Raw genomic sequence first — 12,319 nt, 5'->3', positions numbered from 1 at the left:
GTGGTTTGCATTTCAAAAAATGCTGAGCATTTAACACCAGTAACTGGAAACATCTACAGCTAAAATATCAGGTTGGGGAAAAGATGAAAACAGAAAGATCAAAAAAGAACCAGCTAAATTAACAGAACAATTTTGTTTGTGCAAAATGTTTTATCGTAGTGGACAGGTTTAAGTCTCTAGTTCAAGTAAACGATGAATGCTTTCTGATTCTGTACACAGAATTAAATCTGTATCTTGTAGTTTACAATTAATGTTTTGCCATGGGCCTAAATGAAAAGACCTAAGTCAGAAGCCAGCAGACTCAGGGGGTGGAATCAATCTGACCAAATGTTGATGTTTATATCTGAGTTAATCTCATAGAGTTCCTTTGTAGTTAGAGATATATTGCCTGCAATGTTGAAACCATGCAATTTCAGATTAGAGAAGGAGAACTGAAGTAATAACTGCTTCCAAATAATAGCACCAACTGGGGTCCAAGGAAATCTATCTCAGCAGCACAGATGCCTGCTGGGGGAGCAGTTCAGTATTACGCTCAGAGAAGGTAGTTACTGGTGTAGGCTATCCCTGTCATATGACAGGACAAACACCTTCCTGTTGATTTAAATATGGTAATCCACAAAGGATTGCACAACTTAAATTTTGAACGTGTCATGGGTAATATGGTAATATGTAAACATATATTTATTTCCCTTACCATAAGAGTTATATATATATCTCCTTTCTATTGATGCAGTTGGGGAACTGATAAGAAAATGGGGTAAGCACTGTCTATTCAGGAAACTGAAGGTGTGTAAGCAATATTGCATAGGGTTAATGTCATTAGCTTTACACCAGCTAGCAGTTCTAACAGAATCAGTAAAAATATTAGGGCCTGAGCTTCATGAAGAACTAACAGGCATGATATATATGAACAGACAGTTCTTAGCTGTTTTGTGCTTTTAATGATCACTTATATTGCTAATAGGGTTGGCCGTGCTGGCTGACACAGGGAGAGAGATAATGGTCCCGCACCTGCTTGAGTGTAGGATGTGACAGAGCAGCTGTGCGACCAGTTTGTCCCCAGTGACTTTGTGCTCAGCTCTCTGCTTTCTACAGGGAAGCCATAGAAAGGCACGGGACATACGGCATTTCCCCTTCTCCCGGCCTGTGCTAGCTTCTGTCCCCCCAGGTTGGAGTCCTGCTGAGCTCCTTACCAACAGCAGGGAAAGTGTGCTGGGACATACGACCACGGTCAGCCTCTGCCCCATCTAACATCCCCACATTCAAGTTCTTCTGCACTTTGGCAGGACTAGCTATCTCCTGCCTTTATCTTCCTCTTTAAGTATCCTCTTGCCTAGGCTCTCTTCTGCTGTGGGGCCCAAGAGGACAGCTTATTTGCCCAACCATCTTAGCCTCTCCAGCACCCTTGGAGCTGCTCTCTACAATCTTTCATCCTGGAGGCTTCCCCTCCACAGCAGGTTCTGAGGCCTCTATCTCCATGCTGATGGCAAGAGTCACTAGTGTCAAAATGACAGCATTCTCTGAGTGCCATAGATTCTTGCAGTGGTTCCTCTGTATAAAGTAAAACAAACAGGTGTATGGATATACCCTCTGATGACAGCAGAATTATCCAATAGATCATAGCATTTCATATGTGTAAATTTTAACAAAGTAAAACAAAAGATTTTTCTTTATGTCACTTTCTCCCTATTTATTATCTCCAGTTCAACATTGCCTCCATTTAAAATATGATATACGCTTGGACCAAGTCTCCTGTTGAAGTCTATAACCTTCTAAGAAATCATATCTGCTTCTCAGATCATAGAATTTTTAATGATTTTTTTCCTTCTCCTAATCACTTTGCCAGTTAGGATTCTTAATTCCCAGTTCTGTCACCATCAGTCGAAGAAAAAAAAATATGGAAAATTCTATCATGATTTTTTCTCTTAATAGGAACTAAACAAACAAAACAACCATAAAGAAAGAAGAACTACTCACATAAAATTCCCAAATATATATACAATGCTATGTCACTTTATCTTTTAAAAAATCTTAGTCATATATATGTACTAAGTAGGATAGGAATAACAACTTGTACCTGGCTTTAGTGTAAATTAAATTAGAGCATGATATAATTAATCTCAGTAATTTAACTGAAACTGGGTAAAAAATTATCCCTGCAGAGTGCCAACACATGCTTCATACATAAATTAAATTCTGCGTGGTTCTATTTGGTTGATTTCAGTGATCTGCAGGACCCGTGCAGATTTCTGCCCCATGGCAAGTTACATCTATTGTGAATATTGGCAGCATGACTTTGACCTTCCTCCTAGTAATTGCACATATTTCTCATTATAGTAGGATACACAGGATGTTAGAGGAAATTAAAACAACAACAACAACAACAACAATAACAAAAACTTCTCTTCAAAACAAAAGTAACTGCAGTGTTAACAAGCCAGCGTTTTAGCTGAATGGCTTTAAGTCAAAATCTATATTTGTTGTCAAAGGCAAGAATTTGATTTTAATATGGACTCAGCCTCAATTAAAGCCCTTTTATTTTTATCCTTTCCTACCCTGGCAGTCACTCAGGAGTGGTAGAAAGATGTCCATTCCCTTCACATGAATGACCGTTAAGGACAGGACCATGCAAGAAAGATGATAAATATGTGATACATGCTCTTGTCACACACATATTCAAACACTCAGTCTCAGCATGTGTTCATTCTCACAGCCTTCAGAAATAAGTTTTAAATACTTCTACAGCTTATTGTTCCCACAGCAACAACCAAAAACAGCAACAAAGAGAAGACAGGAAAAAATATAAATAGATATGGCTGCTACAGTATGTGCAACATTTGCAAATGCATTGAGACTACTGGAGAAATAGATTAAATGTTATTTAGTATCCTAGTCATTTGTAATGTTCCAAGAATAACCATTTTATTTTCAAACCTTTTGACTGGTGTGAGTTTTCTGAGAAAAAATCATTTATGAAGATCTTTTATAACAAAATTAAAAATTCCAATATACTTTTAATTTGATTTATTTAAAATGATTAGTATCTAAAGATGGCCATGAATGCATACAAAATAGAACTTTTCAGTCTGCTAACTGATGTGGCTTCATTACTATCTGAATGCAAATGTCATCTGAGAATAGTATAAAAATTCGCTGGTAGACCTGCATGCTGAAGAAGTTAATCCCAGGAGATGGACAGAAATTAATCCTGGGAGCTAAAGTTTCAACGTAAGTGTACATGTTTTTAGTCTTTTTAGGTTCACTGTCACAGCAGGGTTTCCTCAAAGCATGAAACAAAATGGTAAGCAGTATATTTGCAGAACCTTATTTACACCTTCTGGGGAAGCAGCATGCTTACCTCCCCTAGGATATTTTCCAACTGCTCGACTTCTCACTTTTTAGAGATGTTGGTATTGATACATGAGTCAGAATAATTTGTGAAATCTTTTATTACTAGTAATTAAAACTACGAGAAAAAAAAAGTGGAAAGATCCTTACATCATGTTTTAGAAAGAAAATTAAGAATATCTGAAGTAATTAATTATACCCATTTCAAGCTATTTACTAAATGGTTGTATAAATGATAATAAATACATGTGGTAAAGCAAAAAGTCTTACCTTCTGCACGTCCTCCCCTTTTAAAGCAGAAGCTGATATGTTTTATAAAAGAATGTGGGCTCCATTCAAAGATGTTTTTTTATCAGGCTCTTGACTTCTTCTAAATTATGCCTAGAATATGCAGAACCAGTAGAACACTGCCTGAAAAGACATACACTCTTCTAAACTCACATGTCCTTAATGAATTTCAGCAACGATCACTGAGTCACCCTAAGACAGTCCTAAGACAGTCCTGCTGTATATTCCCTTGTCAAATTTCAAGCAAGCTAGTTTAAATTTCACACTAATCTGCTGGTCAGTTTAAAATAGAGTATTTTTTAAAGAAGTATACACATGTGGGTGTAGGTATACTAAATGATATACAGAGTGTACATACTTTATATATATAATAAACTGCTTGTGTCTCCCTACTGTTTCCAAATATATATACATATCAGCAAAACAATCTGCAAATATTGCAGTATACATATTAGCTTATATATAATGACAGAGTAAATGAAATACATTTTTGTGTCATTCTTTGTGTCACAGTGGAAAAATAACTAAATGGGATTTAGTATTTAATTGTTCAAAATACACTATGTATACAAAATAGGTACACCAAGTTCATACAGAAAATGGATATACTCTGTATAATACTTTTTTTTTTTTTTAATTTAAAACCAGAAAAAACAAACAAACAAAAAAACTTTTTATTCTTCTTTTGTCAAAGCTATGGAACCATCTCTCCCTTTTCTTGGAAAATTCTTCCCCAAATAACCATAAAGCTAACAATTTTCAGTGATCGTTAAAAGTTTGAGATAACATCAAGCAACAGTATATGATTTCCTAGGCTGGGAAATGTGGCACTTTTATTTGTGTAAGAGCATGCCTATGATTTATATCTAGGACCATTTATACTCATATATAGCATGCATATATTGTGTTTATGTAAAAGCATACATGTATATGCTCAATTCTACTGTATTGCAATACGGTTACAGAGAGAAAAAGTCTTCTTTTATCACTACTGTTGAAATATCGCATTCAAAATTCTGTCCTGTCTGGAAATAATAATAACATAGATATACAACTTCCATTTTTCTGCATGTTACATGCAGTAAGAATCTTATTCTAAATTTTGCAGCATTTCAGCAAGTTTGGATTAGCAGCTTTGGTCTGGTGATTCAATGGTATAAATGAACCAAATAACAAAAATGCAAATTGTAAATACATCAGACAAGTTCATGGGCAGCACATGTGTAATATTGTTTGATGAACTATAAAGTTGCCTCTGGAGTACTGTTTTTTTGATAATAGATATGAAATGGAAGTCTTTCTTGTACAGATTTACATTTCAGATTCATATGTGTTTAATCTGAAATATTCTGTGTCACAGGAAAAAATGAAGCAAAATAAGATTTGAGAAAAAAAATGGTCTGTATATAAAATAGTTTTGTAGTGTTCCAGTTTGTTTCACATTTGAAATTCATCTTGTAGCTTCATTTTGTTGTTCTCTGGATATGGAAGTCTTCAAAATTTAGGTCACTTGGCATTTGAAAGATGGATAACTTTTGAGCTCATAATGTATTGTAGCAGTTACTATCATGTGCCAAGGAGAAGAACCAAGTGACATGCCTTGGGGTGTCATTTAGTTCTAAGTCAAAAAGATGGCCAAGTGACAAATCTAACAGTTGCTAAGCCATTAGGGTATTACTTTTCTAAATTAAGCTCACATACCATTTAAAGCAGGAAATAATGTCTCCAGTACTAGAGTTTCTTAATAGCTTGCTGTGGACAAACATATTAGCTTTGTTTCTCTGTAGACATGAAAAATAGTGTATATATTAGCTAGAGGTTTCTCCATAGGCTGTGCTCCACAGTGTTGGCTGTTGAATATTTGATAAATTAATACATATTTATATTCTGGAGTTTGGGCAGTGATTGTAAAGTCAGGCAGATTTAGTGCCTAAAATAGTTTATGGCCTCAGAGAAAAGCGTCAGTATAAAAATAATCATTTTTTCTTAGTTCCTTACACACAGTACTTTTTTTTTTTATTTTTTTTCCAATGTGAAATTAAACCTGAGATAAAATAAGAAAAACAATCACAATCTGTTTGATCTTATATCCTACCTATTCTGAATTTCTACGTTAATAACAGAATACCAGGGATGCACAGATTTTGGACTTGTGAAATATATTTTGCAATACTCCTCTACTACCCTATAGATAAATATAACAAGATGTAACTGAGACTATCACAATGATTATTCACCGCTGTACATCCTGAAGTGGCAACTTTTAGTTTAAAAGCCATCATAGTTGTATGTAGTTTAATTCTTTTACTCATGACTTTTTAAAGTTTTGGAGATGGTGCTTAATTTTGCCAAGTAGACTGAAATATATATTTCTACGTGCATAATGTATATGGATATACAGAATCATTTGGGACTCTCTCCTTCAATGGTGAGGACTGAAAATATTTAAAAGATGATATCCAGTGTAAGTATGATAACAAAGCTGTCTGGAGCTGGTACTAATGTTCACTTGCCTGTATACTCCATCTTTCTCTGACCCCTGGCCAAGGAACTGAAGTTGTCCTGTTATCAACCTTGCAGAGTCAAATACACTTCTGCGCAGTCTGGAGAGAAAGAACGAGCACTTTTAGGATTATCCTTCTGCACTCTCAGTAGCTAGTGATTGTAACATTGTGATGCTCAAGGCAAGTTTTCTCCCAGAAGCAGGGACTGAGTAATTCCAAAAATCCCAAAAAGAAGGACTGAGTAATTGTTGCTGAATTAGAGAGATCTAATCATATGCAAAAGAAAAAGGATGAAAACTATGACAGTAGTAAGTCTTACCTGCAGTGGTCTCACGCAACACATTCTGAACTGGTTTAAACCCCAGTTTCAACTGCACTAAGTTATTTGGGTCAGTTTAAACTCAGGATGCCCTGGAGACAATCATGACTCTTGATGGAAATAGTTATGAAAAATGGAGCTATTTGACTATAAGTAGAAAATATGTTCCCTGTTAAATCACTCTGTCACCCCAGGCAAGAATGTTATTCTCCCAGCTTTTTCCTGTGACCTTCTCCCTTCCCCTTTACCTGTTTTCTCCAAGGGCAGTTCTGTCTCTGGTTTACCACATTTAATAGCTACCTTGATATCTACCAGTTGCATTGCAGGAGGTAGAAATTACGGAGTCCTTTTGCCTTTTTCCCTTTTGGGCCTAGGCTTTTACTAAGCCTAGAGGGGCCAAGCATATACTGAATATTTATTATTTTTCACATATGACCCCACCCAAAATACATAGAGATACAAACGAACAACCCTTGCATAATACCTGTTCTTTGACATAGACCCAGTATCACTTAGAAGTAGTAGTAGAAGTGCTCTACATACGCACATTGTCTGTGATCCTGGAAGGAACACATGCCAGCAGATGTTTGACTTATTTACTATATATATTCACTTCATTGTGTAATTTATGCAGCCTCAAAGTCAACATGGAACAAGATATAAGAATTCCTGGAGATCTTTATAAATACTCAGTGGGGACTGAGAACCAAAGGATGTATTAATTCTTCAGGCGTTGTATAACTGGCACAATTAGAGAGAAGCAGTAGACTCTTCCAAGACTATTTTATTAACTGTAGTTTTGCATAATTTTTGAAATGGTTACAAGTTCACCTCCTGGCCCTCTCACTTCAAACAGTAGATGTTGAGTACCACACGTAAAACACTCTTTAATCTGTTGATACTGACCAGCCTAGTCATAGTGTCATTATTTGTATTATTAAAAATTCGAATATTATTAATGTAAAACTGTATGAAAATGGTTCAATAAATACTGTATGCAGGTTGCTAGTTCAATTATTGATACAAAGACTTAGACTGGTTAATATTCTTAATTATGATGGTAGGGGCCCAGGTCTAGGAGACAAATTTGCCTTTCACAAGGTCTGATGAACAAAAGGAAGTTCCATTTTACACATACAATCTAGTGCTGGACAAAGAAATAATTCATTCTAATAAACCTGTGTTGAAACTCTAACTTTCATAAAATGCAGAAAAGAATTGTGAGCCTTGTCACAATACAATAGCTATAGCACAGTAATATCTTGTTTCATGTCTTTTCATCTTAAACTATCATTTTTTAAAGGATATTAATTATTCCATTATGAGTGCAGAATGAAAACATTTACAGAGTTGCTCCTGTGCATCACTTAAAATGCTGAGGTTAGCCACAGATATTGTGGATTATTCATATGTGATACCGTCAAGATCAGTTTTGACTGGATATAGAAGGGTAAATTCAGATATCAAAAGCATTACTGACAGGGACAGTCAAGCTCCTCAAACCTGTTACAACAGTGCACAGAGAATCTGCCTTGCTATGTAAAGAACTGCATCCAAATATATATACATATAGTCAAGAAGATATTTCATCTGAAAACCACTTAATTATAAATGATAGGATAAACTTTTTCTCATTTCTAAACGCATATTATGTCACATTAATTTTTGAAAGGTGATTTTTCTGCACAGTTATACTGAATAAAGGAGCACAAACATTTAGCTTTTCCTATTTCTGGATTAAAAACAAGGACATGAAAAGACTCTGTCAACTAAACAGAGTTTTAACTGAATGTTTCCATGCTTTCAATCAAACATTTATTTTACAAACATCAGCATGGTTCCATACATCATGAAGACGTCTACTGCCAAGTGTTTCCCCTTTCATAGGTACTTGGGAGAAAGTTTATTTCTTGTGTCAGCAAGAGGAAATACTTGAAAAATTGAAACACTCTCAACTATGTGCTCAAAGTTCTGTAAATATATATGCTTTTCTTTTCTTTTTTTTTTTTTGTTCTAAATCCAAAGTTTAATATTATTATTATATTATAAAAGTACTTATAATCCCAGCACCAGCAGTGGAATATTATTGTCTACCTCCAAAGGATTTACAGAATATAGAATGAAAGTTAATGTTGAACTTTTTTGCATCTCAATATATATCTGTCTACTGGACCACACTATAGACTTTATATTTTAGTTTTACTTTTTCACCATTTATACTGGTATTTCAACAAGAAGCTACCTACTCTAGGTGGGACCCCTTTCGCTTATGTCCAACTTTCTAAAAGTTATACGTTCATCATAAGCTGGTAACCTAGAATAATTTTTGTGTGGGACAGGAACACACTTTTGAGGAATGATTCCTCCCATTCCTATGTGGTGAAACCTAGCAATATACTGGATGTGAATCCTCTCCAAGTGACCAGAATCTTTCTGATGACAAACATTTTTTCCAAAGTCTCATTATATAACAGGTTGACTACAGACAGAATCTGTACAAAAGACTTATAGAAAGATACGCTGAACTCGTGCAGTCTTAGATGAGTAAAAATAAGCAAAATGAACAACCTAGAGGTCGAGCACTGAAACTTTTATAGAAATAGTTTACTGACTTTGATTTGTGTTTGCTTCACAGAGTGCCATAATTCTACTGGTAACATTTCTAATTGTTTCCAATACCCTGTAATAAAAATGAAATGTGGATTTTTGGAAGGGAAAAACAAAAGCATGAAATCAGTCTATAATATGAGTCTGACATTTTATTGTTTAGATCTACATAAATCAAAAAATTCTAATACTTAAGAATTTGAAAATATATAGTGATTATACAATTAAATAAATAAGGGAATCCTGTTTTGAGCGTGAGATAGCAAGACACCCATATTTCCCTCATTAGAATTTCAGTTATGGTGATTCAGAAATGGACAACATGTACAAATAATCAGCAGGGGCCTGATTGCTAGCACTTAGATGACTAAGTTCCCTGTAGGGTTTGTCCTAAATAGGTAGTCCTCAGTCTGTGAAGCTAACCACACAAATCAGAGAGATTTTCCTTTTGGAACTATGTCTTAGTGCAAGCATTTTTACTTAGCCTAACTAAAGCATAAACCTGATGTCTAAAATTACACACAAGCCTAGATGCCAGATATGACACTTGAACCCTGTACTAACCATGTGCATCAGTTTAAAAAGATAAACACTCTTATGGTATCCATATGAGTATCATATGGTTATAATATGATTGGTTGCCTCTTTTAGAAAAAAAGAAAAAAAGAAAAGAAAGTCACCTTTGCTACTGCATTACCTTAATGTTTCATTGTTAAATATTAACTAGTAAAATTCAAATTCAATGAAAATGTCTTTCAAATGAAGAGTCCTCCACTTGTGTTATTTCTGTTACTATGCTTATTGTTTCAAACTTTTTTTTTTTTTTCCTTTCTTTTCTCCACAGGAAATGATCTGTTTCTAGTTGCTGTGCATGAACTGGGACATGCTCTGGGCTTGGAGCATTCTAATGATCCCACAGCAATCATGGCTCCATTTTACCAGTATATGGAAACTGATAACTTCAAACTACCTAATGATGATTTACAGGGCATCCAGAAGATATATGGTATGTCATATTTTAATTAGGAAACAATGTTTTCACTTAAGAATGTGTTTGACAACCTCCTGTGCACATCACCTCTCTAAAAATTATTTGTTGGGGTAGGCTCTGCCACTTGTTATCCCAAAGGCCTTCTTGTGATAACGCCAAAAATTCTGATGAAGCTCTTTTACTTGTTTTCTCACTATTCACAACTTGCATTCAAATTTGCACTCAGCTGGAATGGTAATCTTAAATGTTTTAAAAGGCCATAAAGAAAATATCTGCAAAGGGATCCCAATCTATTAAAATATTAAGACATGCAGGCTTTAACCATAATGAGCTTATTTCCACAGTACTCAAAGTTAATATAATTGTATGAATTGATTGCTTCTCAGTTATCAGTTTATCAGTTATAATACTAAACAGTTCCCTGGGTAGATCAATTTTGTGGTCCCTGAAAACCCTTTTTTTAATGATAAATATAGCTAATTGATCTCAAAAAAATGTGATTATGAGTCCAAGACTTTGAGCTACACAGGGGAAAAAAAGACCCACTTTTTAAAATATGGTTTATTTTTTTGTGGCTGGAAATAGGAGATACATCTAGTGAAGGTAAATTCTGTATGTATTTGAGAATGCAAGGTAACTGAAAATTTAAAAAGAAAACAAAACAGAGCCCTGTATGTTAGATAGTATTTTGATTTTCTAGAGCTGAACAATGGTGATGACAGATTTGAGTGTTTATAGGTAAGAATAAAGGGGAGGGCCAATGAGGCAGATGTCCTGGTGGGATTCTACTATAAACCACCCAACCAGGCTGAAGTGGAAGACAAAATATTCTATACGTGGCAGTTGGGAGAACTCTCACAAACGCTAGCCCTTGTTCTCGTGGGGGACTTCATCTTACCAGATGTCTGCTGGAAATACAACAAAGTGGAGAGGAAACCGTCTAGCAAGTTTCTACAGTGTGTGGAAGATAACTTCCTGACACAGCTGAGTGAGTGAGCCAGCTAAGGACAGCACCCCTCTGGATCTTTTTCTTGTTACCAGAGAAGGACCTGTGAGTGATGTGAAAGTTGCAGGCCATCTTGGGCATAGAGATCATAAATTAATAGACTTTTTGATTCTTAGAAAAGTAAGGAGGGAGTTAGCAGAACTACCACCCTGGACTTCTGGAGAGCAGACTTCGGCCTGCTAAGGAGACTGGTTGGGGGAGTCCCTTGGGAGAGACAGTCCTGAAAGGCAAAGGAGTCCAGGAAGGCTGGACACTCTTCAAGAATGAAATCTTAAAAGTCCCCACATGCCAAAAGACAAGTTGGGGTGGAAGAAGACCAGCCTGGCTGAACAGAGAGCTATTGCTAGAACTCAGGAGAAAAAGAGGGTTTATGACCTTCGGAAGAAGGGGCGGGCCACTCAGGAGGACTATAATGATGCCATGAGGCTGTGCAGGGAGAAAATTAGAAGGGCCAAAGCTCAACTTGAGCTCAGTCTGGCTACTGCTGTTAAAGACGATTAAAATGCTTTTATAAATACATAAACAAGAAAAGAAGGACTAAGGAGAATCTCCATTCTTTATTGGATATGGGGGAAACATAGCAACAAGAGATGAGGTAAAGGCTGAGGTACTTAATGCCTTCTTTGTCTCATCCTTTAGCAGCAAGACCAGTTGTTCTCCAGGTACCCAGTTCCCTGAGCTGACAGATAAGGATGGTGAGCAAAATGAATCCTTCATAATCCATGAGGAAATTTTTAGTGACCTGCTCAATGACTTAGATGTCTGCAAGTCTATGGGGCCAAATGGGATCCACCCATGGGTACTAAAGAACTTGGTGGAAGTGCTTGCCAAGCTGCTTTCCATCATTTATCAAGAGTCCTGGCTATCAGGGGACTGGCGGCTAGCAAATGTGATGCCCATTTACAAGAAGGGCCAGAAGGAGGATCCAGAAAACTACAGGCCTGTCAGTCTGACCTTGGTGCTGGGGAAGCTCATGGAGCAGATTATTCTGAATGCCATCACACAGCACCTACAGGGCAACCAGGCGATCAAGTCCAGTCAGCATGGGTTTATGAAGGGCAGGTCCTATTTGACGAACCTGATCTCCTTCTACGACAAGGTGATGGACTCAGTGGATGAGGGAAAGGCTGTGGATGTAGTCTACTTAGACTTCTGTAAGGCTTTTGACACTGTTTCCCAGCATTCTTCTGAGCCTGGCTGCTCACAGCTTGATAGGTGTACACTTTGTGAAGTTAAAAGCTGGCTGGGTGGCTGAG

At 36.3% G+C, this 12,319-nt stretch overlaps 1 protein-coding gene across 3 annotated transcripts in view; it reads left to right on the top strand.

Annotated features, from left to right (window-relative positions):
* MMP16 (matrix metallopeptidase 16) overlaps window positions 1-12,319 on the top strand; it is a 200,871-nt gene that overhangs the window by 132,083 nt on the left and 56,469 nt on the right. For all 3 annotated transcript variants that reach the window (XM_080581664.1, XM_080581666.1, XM_080581665.1), the window contains one exon: window positions 9,911-10,072. In XM_080581664.1, the coding sequence (XP_080437790.1) occupies window positions 9,911-10,072 (162 nt within the window). The remainder of the gene's footprint in view (window positions 1-9,910; window positions 10,073-12,319) is intronic.

The sequence above is a fragment of the Anser brachyrhynchus genome (assembly GCF_964034855.1).
Source record: "Anser brachyrhynchus genome assembly, chromosome: 2".
Classification (NCBI taxonomy): domain Eukaryota; kingdom Metazoa; phylum Chordata; class Aves; order Anseriformes; family Anatidae; genus Anser; species Anser brachyrhynchus.
Note: the sequence above shows the minus strand (reverse complement) of the source record. Positions and strands in the feature narration are given on the sequence as shown.